At 39.1% G+C, this 17,724-nt stretch overlaps 1 protein-coding gene and 1 long non-coding RNA gene across 2 annotated transcripts in view; both read right to left on the bottom strand.

Moving 5' to 3' along the window:
• Positions 1–947: 947 nt before the first annotated feature.
• The window catches only part of LOC138838639 (zinc finger protein ZFP2-like), a 46,688-nt gene continuing 29,911 nt past the window's right edge, over positions 948–17,724 (bottom strand). The window contains 1 exon segment of the mRNA XM_070038040.1: positions 948–2,808. Coding sequence (XP_069894141.1) covers positions 2,278–2,808 — 531 coding nt within the window. The 3' untranslated portion in view covers positions 948–2,277.
• On the bottom strand, positions 2,957–6,268 carry LOC138838650 (uncharacterized). Its single transcript, XR_011375696.1, has 4 exons — positions 6,179–6,268; positions 5,078–5,151; positions 3,788–3,877; positions 2,957–3,146 (listed from the first exon to the last, which is right to left on the bottom strand). It is a non-coding gene; the product is annotated as an uncharacterized lncRNA (long non-coding RNA).

The raw sequence follows: 17,724 nt of genomic DNA, 5'->3' as shown, positions 1-17,724 counted from the left end.
CAGCACCAAGAGAGTGCTGAATTGGGACACTATGATGACCAGAGACAAGCCAGGAGACAGCACACAGGACATGATTACAGAGACATGTGGCATGGCATCTGGTGCCACTGCTGGGCCAGCCTAAATAGGGCCTAAGCAGGAGGCAGGTCTACAGGAAATTCCCAGTCCCAGGCTATCAGTTTGAGTAATATATCAGCCAAATGCCCATGCCTGCTTGCAGGGATCCAGCCACACCCATCAGGTGGGTGGTAAGTGATGGATGGGTCATTTCCTTCCCCCTGCATGAAAACAAGATGCCAGACCCCACCATCTACCATGTGGCCAATAGGGCACCAGCCACACCTGACCTCCTTACTTAATATTATTAAATTAGTAAATCAATTTATAAAATGTTACATCCTCTATATCATTTTGTAAACATTCAAAAATTTTCTTTTTGTAAAAGCCATATTTCTTGAGCTCCACCTCTGAAACAATAATTCTCACATTCACCAATAATTAAACATTCTTCTTTTGAATAGATTATCTCTTCCTTCTTCCTCATTCCTTCCCTTCCTCTTTCCTTCTCTCACTTCCCTACTCCTTCCTTCCTTCCTCTCAGGGTCTAGAAGTGATGCTGTAGCTCAAGTGGCAGATGGTTTTATTTTTTTGTTAACTTCAATTTTTGTGAGAGATTGATCAATATCTTTGTGTGCTTGATTATTTCCCCTAATATTATATCTACTTTGGCCTTCTATGAGATAACATGGGTGTTTTATTATAGGTAACTGGTGTTTTATTATAGCTCACTCAGCAGAACAACTAAATGGGCTAAGAGTGAATCAATCACAAGTTTTTCATCACCAGTGATTAATTAAACAAAAGTGCAAGCAATGAAAACACTTTGGGGTTCTCCCCCAAGACAAAATGCAGAGTTTCTAGTCTTTATTAATCCATCATATTTTTTAAATATATATTTTTTCGTAAAGATACAGTATAGATTGGTTATACCATTATATGAGTTAGGTCATTAATACATTTTCTATTGAGCATTGTTACCCCTCCAAGAAGGACTTTACTACTGTTATGACTTTCTCTAGAAAACCTTTCCATTTTTTCTACATACGATTTTTCTCCTCTTTGTGTGTGAGGGTGTGTGTGTGTGTGTGTGTTTTATGTGTTCTGTGATGAACCCTGAGCTGTGTCTTGTAGTTCGAGGACTCCACATCTGCTATATCATAAGGTCTCTATCCTGTATTGGTTCTGTATTGCAATTTCAATTTTCTTACAGATCAAAGACTTTCCCCATTTGGTACAATCCTAAGTTATTTCATTTGTGTGAAGCAACTTATGTGTGTTAAGCTGTGACCTCCAGGTTTTTCCACATTGGTCGCACTCATAAGGTTTCTCTCCTTGTGTTCTCTGATGGATGTTAAGGTTTGCCTTCCAGGTGAAAGAATTTCCATGTCTGCTACATACATAACATTTCTCTCTGGTGGGTTTTTTTTTCTGATGGACAGAAAGGTGTACGTTCTGGATGAAAGTCTTTCCACATAGGTTACAATCATAAAATTTCTCTCCTGGGGCTGGGAAGGTGGCTCAGTGGTAGAGCACTTGCCTTGCATGCTCGAGGCCCTGGGTTCGATTCCTCAGCACCACATAAGAAAAAAGCCGGAAGTGGTGCTATGGCTCAAGTGGTAGAGTGCTAGCCTTGAGCTGAAGAGCTGAGGGACAGCACCCAGGCCCAGAGTTCAGGCCCCACGACCGGACCCAAAAAAAAAATAATAATAATAATAAAATTTCTCTCCTGTGTGTGCTCTCTGGTGGATAGAACGTTGTAGCTTCTGGCTGAAAATCTTTCCACAAATATGACATTCATAAGGTTTCTTTCCTGTGTGTATTATCTGATGGACATTGACGCTTGACTTCCAAAAGAAGGTCTTTCCATACATGTTAAATTCATAAGGTCTCTCTAATGTGTGTGTTTTCTGGTTCACAGTAAGGTTTCTTTTATGGGTGAAAGACTTTCTACACAAGTTACTTTCATAAGGTTTCTCTCTAGTATGTGTTCTATGGTGGACATTAAGATTTGATTTCTTGATGAAAGATTTCCCACACATCTTACATTCATAAGGTTTCTCTCCTGTCTTGTGTTCTCTGGTGCAAAGTAAGGTATGCCTTGCAGGAGAAAGACTTTCCACAAATGTAACATTCAAAAGGTTTCTCTTTTGTGTGTGTTCTCTGGTGGCGATAAAGGTTTGATTTCTCGGTGAAAGACTTTCGACACACGTTACATTCCTAAGGTTTGTCTCTAGTATGTGTTCTCTGGTGGTGACTAAGGTTTGATTTCTTGGTGAAAGACTTTCCACAGTTGTTACATTCATAAGGTTTCTCTCCTGTGTGCGTTCTCTGGTGCACAATAAGATATGCTGTCCAGGAGAAAGACTTTCCACAAATGTTACATTCAAAAGGTTTCTCTTTTGTGTGTGTTCTCTGGTGGCGAGTAAGGTGTGTCTTCCAGGTGAAAGACTTTCCACACTTGTTACATTCATAAGGTTTCTCTCCTGTGTGTGTTCTCTGGTGTCTAGTAACCTATTCCTTCCAGGAGAAAGACTTTCCACAAATGTTACATTCAAAAGGTTTCTCTTTTGTGTGTGTTCTCTGGTGAACAGTAAGCTTTGATTTATGGATGAAAGACTTTCCACAAATATTACATTCATAAGATTTCTCTCTAGTATGTGTTCTCTGATGGAGAGTAAGCTTTGATTTCTGGGTGAAAGACTTTCCACACTTGTTACATTCATAAGGTTTCTCTCCTGTGTGTGTTCTCTGAGGGACAATAGGATATGTCTTCTTAGTGAAAGACTTTTCACACTGTTTACATTTGTCAACTACAGAAGACACATGAGCACTATATGCAGCACACATCTTACCAGGTTCACTGAAAATATCCATGCTCTGACAGCCAGTGGCCTTTTCTATCCTTATCCCTAAGGAGTTCGCATTATTCTTAATCAGTTCTGACTTCTGTATGGAGCTCAAATGAAAACTTCTTATAAGTCTCACTTTTCCCTCCCCTTAGTTACTATTCAGGATTGCTACTTCAGAGAGATACTTCTTGTGACTTTCCTGGCAGGTGGTAATCACATCCTCCATTTCTGGGGCATCTAAAATGAATAATAGAAAAATAGACAAAAACATAAATGAGACCCACAAATTCCTTACTATAACGATATTTCCTCAAATTCTGTTACTAGATTTTCAAATATCAAAGCATTGCTTTATGCAGACTATATACTTTTCTCTGCAATGTAGTAATTAAGAAAGTAGTACTGACATTTTACAATGGAAAATAATGTTTTTCTGTATTTCAGATTTTTATATTTTTCTCAAGGAAATATTTACTCAAATTATTCATCTCCGTACTCTTAATGCTTCCATTCTGAATCTCCCTCTATGCCCAGCACCACTGATAAGAAATTGCCCTGATCCTATTTTCCTCCTACCTGCAAAATACTAGTTTAAAATAAAATGAGATTTCCTTACTACATTTCTTATTGTCTTCTTCACTTTATGAATAACTTCTCTACAGATAGAGAGAATTGCTAACATTTCCTGCACTGGAACATCAAATTCAGTTTATCTCCAAAAGAATTCTGGATTGACAATTCCTTGAGACAAAGGATCACCTAGTTTTCTTCCATACATGACTCAGGGCACTAGGAATACTATTGCTCTGTACAGTTCAAGATAAACAGACCCACTGGGCTCTGGACCCAACATCACTATTCAAGATGCTTTAACTCACATGTGAAATTCTCTTCTGAGCCTTCTCTCATCCATGGTTCTGCACCTTGCTCCAGCTTCACAATCAATATAGGTTTAGGAACACAGTGCCCTGTGAATAAGAAATAGTGTAGAACTATTGCTCTTGCTGGGTCATCATTAATGTAATGTTGCAGATATCCTGTTCACTGGGTTGCTCCTAAATCTGGTTTCTCAATTGTTTTATTTTTTGTTGGTGGGATCGGTTTTGGGGCCTGAACTCTGAGCCTGGGAGCTGTATCACACCTCCTAAGCTCAAGGCTAGCACTCTATCACTTGAGCCACAACACCAATTCTGTCTTTTTTTTTCTTCTTTTTTGGTGCTGAGGAATCGAACACAGTGCCACAAGCATGCAATCACGGGGTGAACCACTGAGCCACCTTCCCAGCCCATGGTTTCTCAATTCTTAACAGCTCCATGGTGTACTTTCCCCCAGCTTTGGGTTTATTTTGCCAATGTGTGGCTTGAACTCAGCTCTTTTGCTCAAATCTAGCATTCTACTAGTTTGTGTCTTGGCTACATTTCTAGTTTTTGAATGGTTAATTGGAGATAAGAGTATCATGTTCATTTTTCTACAGTTGCTGGCTTCAAACCAAAATCTTCAGATTTCAGCCTACAGAGTATCTAGGATTCCAAGCTTGAAGCAATGCAACCTATGTCAGGTTTGACTTACAAATACACACTTTCACACTTTCAACTACTGACTTCCAGATAATACTGACAGTAGTAATGTACATTCTATCTAGACTGTAGATCCACCTATAATAATCACCCCAAGTCTGGGAAGTCAGTTTCCTGTTAGTGGATCATAGTTTAGAACTTTTGTCCAACTACTAATTTGCCTTCTTAAAAAATGAGAATAAAATTAGCTCTTGAGTTACATATAATGAAGTTGAAGTTTCCCTTAGAAAGAAATGACACTTCTCATGGACTGGAATCCTTTTTTTTTTTCAACAAAATGTAATGGTCCAAAGGCTTACACATGTAACCCTACATTTAGGAGGTATGATCAGAAGAGGCAGGCTTGAAACCATCCTGGGCATCCAAATTAAGAATATATCCCAAAATAAAATCCAAAATGGAGTTGTGTCTCAAGCAGTAGTGTGAAAGGCAAACAACATCAAGCTCCCCAACCTGAATTTGGCTGGCTTTTATACTAGAAGTTTTTTACCTGGGAATGGACTGGAATCTTATACATAGATAGCATAAACAGTCAAATGTCTACTAAAATAAAAGCACTTGATCTTCCAAATAAAAGTGACCTTTGCTCACCCAAGGACATTAGGTTGCTATAGGTCTCCAGCATTCCCTCGTCCCGACAGAACCCGGTCCGCGGCAGAAATAGGCTGCATAAATTAGCAAGAAGAGTAGGGATTTGTACATAAATTAATACTTTCAGTCAAAATAATTGCCCAATCATCCCAAACCACTGCCTCAGGTAACCTGTGATAACTACGCTCTGGTTTATTCCTCAATCCATCACATCACAACTCCAAGAAATTAGTTTAAATGTTTCAACAGCAAAAAGTAATTGAGAGTGGTGTAGGAAAGAATACCAGGTGAATCTGGTACTCAGGGAAGTGGCAACAATTTTTGCATAAGGCAAGGGAAGCTAGCAACATCTTCCCCTTCCTGTGCTTTTCTGCTTCTGCTCTATATGGCTACCCAGAATTGACAAGGTCTGTCATTTAGGATGGAGATTCCTATTCATAGGGTGTTCTGCTTCAAACATTGCTAGGCTTCATTCCTAAACATACAAGCCCAGTACTCACTACTCCAATATCCCATGTACAACTGTCTCTAGAAACAGGATCGTGTACAAATGCTTGGGAACTCAAGCCAGGAAAATAAAAAATCAAGCCAAATAGATTAAAACACTCTAAGATAAACAACACAGAAGCCACAAATACAACTGCAGTGTAAGAGGACTCAGGCAGGCACACACCTTACAATTTCACTAGAATTCTCCTGTACTACTCCTCCACCTGGGCAAAGCAAATAAAGTCACATGAGTTAATAGAAGAATCCCTTGGTCTTGGAGTACAAATGCACAGCTCTTGGGCTCTCCTAGTCTGGACAATCACCCAGCTTGCTCTCAGACATTTGGGAACCAGGTTCTTGCATCTGAAGGCCCAGAGGCCAATGGCAGCACAAACTCCTGAACCTCAAGCAAATTATCAACCCCAGACTGGAGAAAAGCGTGGAGAGGGAAGTAGGCACTTTGGCTCAAGTATAAAGCTCTCCCTCTGAGCTGAGGAGCTCAGGAATGCTGCTTGCAGGCCCAGAGTTCACGCCCCACCAAACAAACAGAAACAGAAAAAGAAACAGAAACCCATGGAGGGGAGACTACGGCAGCAATCGCACAGTTCCTACCTGACATCAGTTCCAAAGCCTGAGATTCTTTCAAGTTACAGCACCCAAGCTCCACTGCACAGAGCTGGGCCTCGGCCTCCTGGCTAACACCTATGGAAGGACAAACTGTACTTCAGGGCACTTCCAGCAGCAAGACAAATAAAAGAATCCAGAAGAGGCAAACTTAACATGCCTATGGTGGGCGGGGAGACGCTTGCGCAAAAGCATCTCCTGTCCCACCTCCCCCCTCCAAAAGACAAAAACAAACCAGGACTTTCAAAGAAAATATCCTCCATGGAGACTACAATTCCCACAATGCTCGGTGCCACCCTGCTACATACCTGGGAACAAGTGGCTTGTGTGCATTGGGACTTTTCTCTGCCTTCTGTGGGAGTTAAGCTCAGTTTCTTCTTGAAAACCACTGTTTCCTCTTGAAATACATAAGACCACCCAGAAAATGGATATATATGGGGAGAATTGGCTACACTGGCTTTTTGGGTCTTAGTTCTAATAATGAACTTGAGGTTATGAGACGGCGTTGCTTATACCTTTGTGTTTATTCAATGCCTGCCTTCTGCTGAATGTAAATTATATCTCTGTTTTGTCTTAAATTTTTTAATACATCCCCTCTTACTTTACAAAGGTATTCACAGCCACTAAACTTATACCTGGGTCATTTCCCATTGCTGTAATGTATATACTGGCATAAAATAGTGAGCTTGTTAGGTAAATGTACAGCATAATACTTCTGGTGATTTGGATTTCACAAAATCTAACAATTAATTTTCCAGAAACTCCCCAATTCTATCTATTAAATCAAATGAGATTTTATTATTTTCCTGAATTTTGCATTTCATTTAAGGATTTTATGTTTTGTTATGTTGTTGGTCCTGTGGCTTGACCTCACAACCCCCGCACTGTCTGTGAGCATTTGCTGTGCTCTATTTGCATTTCCTTTATAAATTTCTTCAGGTAACTAGTGAAAAGTTCCCACACAGCGATTCTTATGAACCTGGCACATCACCTCCATTTACCTTCAAAGAGATAGTGGTTAGGGGGGTCAGGGATGAATGCAGGAGATATAGAAGAGTGAAGTTTAGGCTAGGCTATGTTGATGTGAAGCTTAATCACTTGCAAACCAGTCTGCTTTTGTCTTTTCAATTTGCATGTGAAAATTTCTTTAGAATTCTTACCTCTTCTCTGATCTTAACAGTTCCTCTCAGTAGCTTTAGGCTACATATCTAAGGGATCTCAGACTTGTCTTCTCAGACCTTATCCATTAAAATGTGCAATAAGTCATTTGTCTCCTGCCACAATGACATCAGAGCACAAGCAAGGCTCTGAGAGCCAATGGGATGATAATTAAGGAGACAGAGAGATGGCTGATGACACAGTTCTGCTATATTTCTCAAATGCTTGAGTAATATTGGTCTAGACCCACTGTGCCCAAAAGTGCAAACAGCACACATCTTTCCTCATTCTATTTCAATACATCTTTTCCACCCAAGCCTCCTGTCAGTTAAAGCCCCAGGCCAAAACCTAGAACACACACTTCCTCAAACCAATAAAGGGCAAGGACTTGCAGCCCTGAGGGTGGGAGTCAATGGCCCTGAAGCTTTTGCTCACATTTTGTCTTCTCCTGGCAGGCACCCCAGGGTCTACAACAGTCTCCATCTCTCTTATCAAAGAACCTACCCTTGTCTCTTACATGTTTATTGTGATTTTTTGTAATCCCTTCCATAAAAAATAATTGGGAAAGACTGGATTGGAAACTTTCACGTTTGATTTTAGTGTATGGGTTCTCCATGTCTCTATTGTGGACCAGAACTATTCCTCATGAAAATGGGAATCAAAGAGCATATTTGAATGTATAGACTTCAACTTAAAAGCACCTCTAACAATATAAACAAAAAATAATTTCATTCTTTAAAACTAAATTGCTGGGAAGTGGCACTGTGGCTCAAGTGGTAGAGCGCTCGCCTTGAGCTGAAGAGCTGAGGGACAAGTGCTCAGGCCCAGAGTTCAAGCCCCACAACCAAAAAAAAAAAAAAAAATTCCTCCCTAAAACTAAATTCCTGTGAGACAAAGAGATAAAACTGGGGTGCTTCCAAGAGTACCTATGAAATGTAGTTTTCTTTTCTTTTCTTTTCTTTTCTCTTTCTGTTAGTCATGGGGCCTGAAGTCTGTGCCTAGGTACTGTTCCTCGGCTCTTCAGCTCAAGGCTAGTTCTCTACCACTTAAGCCACAGTGCCACTTCTGGCTTATTCTGCTTATGTGGTGCTGAAGAATGGAACACAGGGCCTCATGCATGCAAGGCAAGCACTCTACCATTGAACCATCTTCCCATCCCTGAAATATGGTTTTCATTGTTCAAGCATACATTTGTGATGAATTTCTTTATTCCTTTTTCCTTTTGTTTTGTTTTGTTTTGGGTCATGCCACTTAAACTGTGAGCCTAGGAACCATCCCTTAGTCCCTCAGCTCAAGTCAAGTGCTCTACATTGTGAGCTAAAGCACCAATTCTGGTTTTCTGGTTTTTATTGGAGATAAGTGTCACACAGACATAGCTGCCCTGGCTGACTTTGGATGCAATCCTCAGGTTTCAGCCTTTTGAATAGCTAGGATTAAAGACATGAGGTACCAGCACCTAGCTTGCATTTCTTTTCTTTTATGTCCCAGCCTTGGGGCTTGAACTCAGTGCCTGGACACTGTCCCTAAAGTTTTGCTCAAAACTAGCACCCTACTCCTGGAGCCACAATTTCACATTTGGCTTTTTCTATGTATGTGGCACTGAGGACTTGAACCAGGGCTTCATGCAGGTTAAGTAAGCACTTTACCACTGTTTCAGGACAGCCACAACACCAACAGTGCTCTGGAAGGACAATGGGATGATAATGGAACAGACTGAGAGAAGGCCAATGATGAATCTCTCTTTATTCCAGCAATAACCTTAGCTATAGGCATTTCTAGATCTGTCCAGTGCTTGCATCACATTTTTGAAGGACTCACTGTGCGAACAAGTGTAGACCATATGCATCCTTCCTCATTCTATTTCAACCAAGAACAATTCAAAATTAATGTACGAAGTAAATTCTATTTAAACTAGTATAATAAACATAATACTTAGAAATAAATGTTTCAAAAATGTAACCAAGAACAATGACAACTATGGGACACAGCTAGTCCAGGAAGCACCCATTTTTACCTGATCCTTATGTCTTGCTTCTCAGTAACTTTCTTTTAACTTTTACAGAAAGAAAGCATTATTTTTACTTCATATTTTATAGGTGTTCGCCGTCTATTCATCCAAAAGTGCCTCACAATCTCCATTTTCATGAGGAAAAGCTCAGGTCCACTAAAAGAGGGATGGAAAACCCTTACAGTGGAGGAATGAATATTAGGCATGAAAATTTCCTACACAATCCTTCCAAATCATGATGTGTGGAAAGGATCATCAACAATCACAATAACCCCTTAAGAGACAAGCTTAGAATGTCTGATATGAGGGAGGGAGGCAAAAGATTTATTCCATAGTGTAATGGATACAGTCTGGGAAGACAAGTCTGAGGACCCCTAGATATGTGGCCTAGACATGCTGACAGGAGCTTCTAGATTCAGAGAAGAGGTAGAAAATCAAAACAAAATAGGATATGCAAAACAGAAAAGTAAAAACAGACTGGTTTGGAGCAAGTAATCAAGCTTCACATAAACATAGACCTGCCCTGAACTCTACCTCCTCCCACATTCATCCTGATCTACCTAGACAACCATTTCTTTGAAGAGTCTTGGAGGAGGAGTACCATTTTCTAAGAAACCCCTGAGAGGAAAATTTTCACTAATCCCCTGAATCAATTAATAAAAGAAAGGCAAGTACAGCACAGCAAATGCTCACAGACAGTGCCCAAGCTCTGAGTTCAAGCCACAGGACCAACAACAAAATGAGGGATAAACTTTATAAGGAAAGGCAAATTTCAGACACAAATAACCAAAAACTCCGTAAAATTTCATAGATGGAATTTGGGAGTTTCTGGGAAAGTAATGAGTAGAATTTGACAAATCAATTTAATTAAAAGATTATGAAGTATATCTGTCTGTAAATTCTATTATTTTATTCCAGTATAAATATTAGAGCAGGGGAAGATGATGCCAGAATCAATCAGTTTACTGTCTCCAAGTATTTTTTTTTTTTTTTGGTGGATCTTGTGGCTTGATCCCAGCCTGAGCACTATCCCTGCGTTTTTCAGCTCAAAGTGAGCTCTCTATCACTTGAGCCACAAGGCCACTTCCATTTTTTTGGTAGTTAGTTGGAGATAGGAGTTATGAACTTTCCTGCCCAGGTTGGCTTTGAACTGGGATCCTCATATCTCAGCTTCTTGAGTACCTAGGATTACAGGCATGAGCCATTGGCACCCAGCTGCAAATACCTTTGTAAAGTAAGAGTAGAGATATTCAAAACGTTAGGGAAAAACAGAGACATAATTTACATTCAGCACAATGTACTGTTTGAACAAAAACAAAAATAAAACCTACGTAATTTCATAACCTCAATTATATTAAAAGAACTAAGAAATAAAAAACCAAAATATACAATGCTCCTAATACATTTGTGTTTTTAATTGGTCTCATAATATTTATGTTGGTAAACTGAATTTTCAAGAAGAAACTCACCTAAGTTCCCGCAGCTGGGAGAGAAAGGTTCCCATGCATCCTTGCACACTTAGGATCAAACGTCTTGTGCCAGTCAAAACCCTGTAACAAGCCGACTTCCTCTAGGTGAATTGTGCATCGCATTCTGGGAATTGTAGTTTCTTGTGTGTGGGTGGGGGAGAGAGGGGAGGAGTAATCAGAGTAGGTGGGGGAGGGGGGGGAAGAGGCGCCAATGCCACCTTGCCCAAAGTTGTTTTTAGTTTGTAAGTTAGGGTTTCTTTTCTTTTGCCTTTCTGCTGGAAGTGCTCTGAAGTACAGCTTTGCACTCCATAGTCAGAGCCAAGAGGTAGAAGCCCAGTTTCTCTTTTTCAGGGGAACTTGGGAGCTGAAACTTGAAGCAATGTGAGGCTCCTAGCCAGATTCTGCCCTTCCCATCTTTCCCCGGTCTCGGGTGGATGATATTTTAGGGCTCATGGGTTTGTGCTGCCATTAGCAATTGTTCCTCCAGGTGCCAGAAAGTGGCTACAAACCTCTGATTTTCGAGACAAGGAGAGTCAGGAGTTGTGCGTTTATACTCCTGACCCTAGAGATTCTGGTACTCACCCATTTGATTTTATAAACTTGCTTTTTGTGAATTGAAGCCAATGAATGGTAAACATTCCTTGAAAATGTCTTATATAAACCATACTGATCCTCTTTTCATTATCTGAATTTCCTATGGATTTTGAAACTTTCTAAATGCTGCTAGCACAGATATACTCCAATTGATGTGTCTGTTCTGACAAATTACAATTTCTCCACTAATATATTTAGCCTATTTTACATCACTTAAAATGAGAGAGACTGGCTGGGCAGTTGGTTCAGTGGTAAAGTGCTTGACTTGCTTGAATGAAGCCCTGGGTTTGAGAGCTCAGAAGGAAAAAGCCAGAAACAGCCAACAGTGTACTGTGGCTCAAGTAGTAGAGTGATAGCTTTGAGCTGAAGGTCAGAGGGACAGTGCCCAGGCTCAGAGTTCAGGCCTCACAAAGACAAAAAAAATGAGAGAGATTTCCTCTACATCTACACCAAAAGCAATTGTTAAAATATGATAATTATTAAATATAACAAATGTTAAAAATATGTTAAAATTTGAATACAATACAATGCCCTTGATATGTGTCTGCCTGTCCTGATTCTTGAACTCAAGGTCTGGAAACTGACCTTGAAATTATTTGGTTCAATGATAATGTTCTGCCTCTTAAGCCGCATTTGCACTTCCCACTACTTTGGTATTTTATAGGACATAAGACTCTCAGACTTTCTTATCACCCTGGCTTAAATCAGTGATCCTTGTAGGGTGTCTTCATGTCCATCACAGGGGACCACAAGCAGGCACGGGAGAAAGATTATTATAAGGTTTATTAGAAGGACCATATTTCCCAGGACAGGGAGCACAAGCATTTGTCCCTCTTCAGGTTGCAACACAATCTGAGGGGCAGGAAGTGAGTTAAGTACATGCTCAGGTGTGTCTGAGATGAGAGGGAGTGGCCAGCTGTAGGGAAGGAAGTCTAGGTCTGGGAGGAGCTCAGGTCTGGGTGGAGCTGAGCACTAAAGGTTGGGATAATACTAACTTTCCTCAGATCTCAGCATTCTGAATACCATAGATTGCAGCTATTAGACATGATAGCCCAGTTACAATGCTCTTTTTTAAATTCAGATTATATTCTAATGAAATAATATGAAATAGAAAACTTGATAATTTTAAGGCAGAATGTTCAGTCACTAATGTGTATGAGGACAGTCCAAATCCAAAAGACAGAAAATGCCCCCACCTTGAAATCTGTAACACTCCTGATCTTAAGTATTGTGAATGTGAACACTTAGTCTATAATAAATTGTTTTAAGTTTTTCAAAGTAAGAAAACATTCTTGTGACAGAAAACCCCAGTAGTAATGTGCAAGTATTGCTTTTAAAGGATTCATAGTGTCTTTCTGAGCAAAAACAACCTCAATGATGTATACAGAATAGATTTTCACTTTTTGTATATGTCACTGTAAAGGTGATGTATTTTATATTAACAATTACCATTCTACATAATTGTAAAAACTACATCACTACTCGATAACAGAATATCCTGTGTAATCAACCAATAAGTACAAGCAAAAGCACATCGGGATATAATTGGTTGGTTTTAATTTTGATGGATCTACATTTTGGGGTGTATTTTCTGTTAATGTTGTTTAGTAACACATAAGACTTCAATTTACTAGTGCCTTGGCTGGGGATGGTTGACTGGGATTTTGTCACTCCTCTGACCAGCATTTTATGTTGCATCTTTATTAGGCCCTGTATCTCCAGCAGAATGGACATGATTCTTAATATGACTACTTAGGAAAATGAGGGACTTCTCAATGTGTGTTTATATCATCATTACTGAGGTACCTTGGGCGAAAGCAGGTTCAAACTCAAATTGCAAGTCATTGTACAAGGTATGCTAATTATTTGCATAAAGGATAATGTGCCATATGACAACCATTACTGAAATATTATAAAACAAAAAAATATGTGTTGTATATATTTTATCTCTATAACTTTGTGTGAAAATACTGTTCATAACATACATGTGTTTGAATATGTAAATAAATGAGGTAGAGTACAAATAATCAATGGAATCCTAAGATACCTTTACCTTAATAGAAAAATAGTTTATATATCCCGAGATGTATTTCAGTGGTAATTACTTTTAGTGAACAGGTGGCATGTTTTCCTTTTTTGGGTTCAATTTTTCAACAATCTTTTGTAGGAGCTTTAGTTTTATTTTCTGTTTTTTTGGGAGGTGCGGGGGTCTGGTGGTGGGGCCTGAACTCTGGGCCTGGGCCCTGTACCTTAGCTCTTCAGCTGAAGCCTAGCGCTCTACTACTTGAGCCACAGTGCCACTTGCAGCTTTTTTCTTTTTGCTTATGTGGTGCTGAGGAATTGAACCCAGGGCCTCAGGCATTCAAGGCAAGTGCTCTACCACTGAACCAACTTCCCAGCCCCCTTGCATATGTCTTTAGTGGACACTTTAATGCTCTTCTTAAGACAGGAATGATTCTTCTCCCATAGGAAGGCTTTTCCAGCCCACATATCATGTTTTGAGCAGGAACATCTAGGGTAAAATCTCACAGGTTCTTTTCTGACTCCCTTATTTGCCTTCACTCCTAGCCATGGTTCCAGAATCTTTATTCATTGTCAACAGCAAGAAAGAATGAAAGGATCTCTAGTGAGATTCTTTTCTTTCTCACTTTGTTTGACATTCCATTTTATGAATCTAAGGGTGTCCAAGATTGAAGAAAAGAAAAGAAAAGAAAAAAGAATCAGCTTCAGGAACATGTTTCTAAAAATGCTAAAGATGTAGCTGGACACCAGTGGCTCACACCTGTAATCCTAGCTACTCAGGAGGCTGGGAGCTGAGGATCAGGGTTCAGAGCCAGCCCAGGCAGGAAAGTCTGTGAGACTGTTATCTCCAATAAACCACTAGAAACCCAGAAGTGGTGCTGTGGCTCAAGCTACAGAACACTCGCCTTGAACTGAAGAGCACAGGGACAGAACCAAAGCCCAGAGCTGAAGCCCCAGGACTGACAAAAAAAAAAAAAAAGAAGCTGAAGATGGCTTGGAGATTTAGAAGATTATAAAATCTGCATTCCAAGTTAAGTGCAGATTTGCTTCAGTTTGTTTCTACTTTTTCTAGTGTGAGAGAAAGTTGTCCCACTAGTTATGTGATTTAGTGACACCTAGGAGATGACTTCTCATAGAAGGTGAAGGATGGCTAGTAACTGCTCAGACATCACATCCTCATATGTAATATTAAACTATCCTAATGAAATTTTATTGGATTTGCTGAAATAGTGTGGCCAAACATAACTTCAAATATTCTACAGGACTGAGTGAGCTATAAGTACTTCAATTAATCTCTGTAAATACTCTTGGACTGCTTTGTGCTCTTTGTTTTACTTGAAACTTAGGCTGAGCTTGATGGTATTTATAGAAATCTTTGTTTTTCTCTATGGTGCTCTCATAGGAGTTCTCTTTCCTATTTTCCCAATTCATTCTATTTTTCATGTTTATTAGCTTTTTTTCTTTCTTTTGTATTACATTTATTTATTGTGAAAATACCATAAAGGGAGGTTACAATTACATGGGCAAGATAGTGAGTACATTTCTTATCATGCATTGTTGCCTCCTCCTTTGTTTCCCTTTACCATCCTTCTTTCTTCTTTTTTTTTTTTTTTTCAGTTGTAGGTCTGGAACTCTGGGCCTAGTCGCTATACTTAAACTCTGCAGCTCAAGGCTAGTACTCTACCAGTGGTGCCACATCGCCACTTCCAGGTTTCTAGTGGTTAATTGGAGATAAGAGTCTCACAGATGGTCCTGCCTGGGCTGGCTTTGAACCTCTATGCTCAGATCTCAGCCTCCTGAGTAGCTAGGATTACATGCATGAGCCACCACCATGTGAGTTCACTAGCTTTATTTCTCTCTTCTCTTGTTGTCTATTTTTCTCTGTCTCTTTTTCTCTTTCATTCTCTCTGCTTCTCTTTCCTCCACTTGTCTCTTAATTTTTCTTTTCTTCAAATGTTTTATCTGGGAAGTAGCTTCTCTTACTGATCAGTTTTCTTTTGGTGACATGGCTCTTAGAATTGACATTTTTGTTATTCATTATACAGGAAAATTGATGCTAAACATAAAATAATTTGAGTTTCCAGATTCTATTATCTTTCTCTGGTTTAAAATCTCATTTGATGTGGTTCCTGCAGTTTTCCTTTTTCTTCTTGCCCTGCTTGAATATTTGCATTCACTGATGTTATAACATAGAAGATTGTTGTGAAAATAAACATACAGTGACTATAGATTTGGTATTGGAAATATCACTAATGGAAAATTATGACATACATTTGCTAAGTAATAAACTTTAATCTCAGGAACGTCAATACTAAATAGCATGTGTGGCAATGTATCCTTAGGAATCTAGTGGAAGAAATGGTTCAGGAATATGTGACACACTTGAGCAATAGTCAGTGAAATCATCTGCAAAACCTACACAGATTATAATAATTTGTATTTTTGTCCATGTGTGTTTGTTATTAATGCTATTTGTAGTGTGTATTTCCAACTAAACACTGTTTGAGCATGTGTTCAAACACTTTCAGTTTGTTTATTATTTTAGTAGGTAAAATAGATATGTTTGTCACCCATATGTCTTCACAGAATCCAAAATTTGATTTTTCCATGTTTCTTTGGATGATAGGTCTAGCTATGTAGTCCAGCAAGCTCTTTTTTGTTAAATAAGTTTATTTATTGTGAAAATACCATACAGAGGGGTTACACTTACATGAGCAAGATAATGAGTACATTTCTTATTAAGCATTGTTGCCTTCTCCTTTGTTTTTCCCCTACCATCCCGGCCCTCCCATCTCCTGGACTACACTCCCCCACCCACCTCCAAGCAAGCTCTTCATCTTTTTATGTAGCCTAGGCTGGCAAATAATCTTTCTTGAGTTTCCCAAGTCCAGGGAGAATACTTGTGTTTCAGACTGTGTGTGGCTACATTAGCCATTCTTATGTGTAGAGTTCATTAATAAAACACTGGGCCACACTGTTGTGAAGCCATTCCATCCATCCATCTACAACACTTTTCATCTTCCATCTGTGAAGCTATTTGATCATTGAATAGGCAGCCCCTGTTCCTCTCTATCCCAGTCTCTGGAATCATCCTACATTTGGGCTCCACAAGTTTGTTGATCCTTGGAAGCTCAGTAAGGGAAATTATACCATGGCTGCTCCTTTATGATTGGTGTGTTTTATTTAGCTTATTTTACTTAAAGTTCATCCCTGCCATAAAATGTAGTAAAGTTTTCTCCTTTGAACACATTTATTGTTTTACATGCTTCAATGTTTTGCTTATTGTGAGTAGATTTTGAGAAGTGATTCTCCAAGCATTTGTTGTACTCCCTGCTTTATCTGCTGTTGCACACAAGCATAGAAATGCTGGACCATATTCCTATATAATTCTATGTTTAGTTCTTTTTAGGACTCTTCGTACCATCTTTGATAGATTATTTGTTTGTTTGTTTGTTAGGTCGATAAAGGGGCTTGAACTCCGGGCCTGAGCCGTACTCCCTCAGCTCTTTAGCTCAAGGCTAGCGCTCTATGACTGGAGCCACAGCACCACTCCTGGTTTTCTGGTGGTTTTATTGGAGATAAGAGTTTCACGGATTTTCCTGCCCATGCTGGCTTTGAACCGTGATCCTCAAATCTCAGCCTTCTGAGTAGATATGATTACAGGTGTGAACCATGGGTACCTGGCTTCATCTTTGATATTTTTATATACATGACAGAAATGCACCAAGGTTCACATCCTTTTCACATCTTTCCTAGATTTTTTGAGACTTTGGGAATATTTTGGTTGTTTTTATTTAAAACTATGTCCATACTAGCATGTATCAAGTGTTATTTTATTGGAATTTTGATTTGAATTTTTCTCATGACTACTGATATTAAACTACTTTTATATTTTAATGTACTACATATGTATGTCATTTTTAGAAAAATCTCTTCAATCTTTTTCCAACTTTAAAATTAGATTTTGTTGTCTGGGTTACTTGAAGGATTTTCTTTATATTTTCTAATTCATATTGGTTAGCAATCCATTTAGAGATATATGCAAATATTTCTCACGTACATTTTTTTTTTCCTTTATTGGTAGTGTTTTTCAATATACAACGTTTTCATTTGTATTTATTTATTAGTTATTTATTTATATATTGTAGGTCATGAGGCTTGAACTCTGGGCCTGAACACTGTCCCTCAGCTCTTAAATTCAAGACTAGCACTCTACCACTTTGGCCACAGCACCACTTCTGGTTTTCTGGTGATTTACTGGAAGTAAGAATTTCACAGCTATA

Source organism: Dipodomys merriami, unplaced genomic scaffold (assembly GCF_024711535.1).
Source record: "Dipodomys merriami isolate MVZ:Mamm:240054 unplaced genomic scaffold, mDipMer1.0.p SCAF_286, whole genome shotgun sequence".
Classification (NCBI taxonomy): domain Eukaryota; kingdom Metazoa; phylum Chordata; class Mammalia; order Rodentia; family Heteromyidae; genus Dipodomys; species Dipodomys merriami.
Note: the sequence above shows the minus strand (reverse complement) of the source record. Positions and strands in the feature narration are given on the sequence as shown.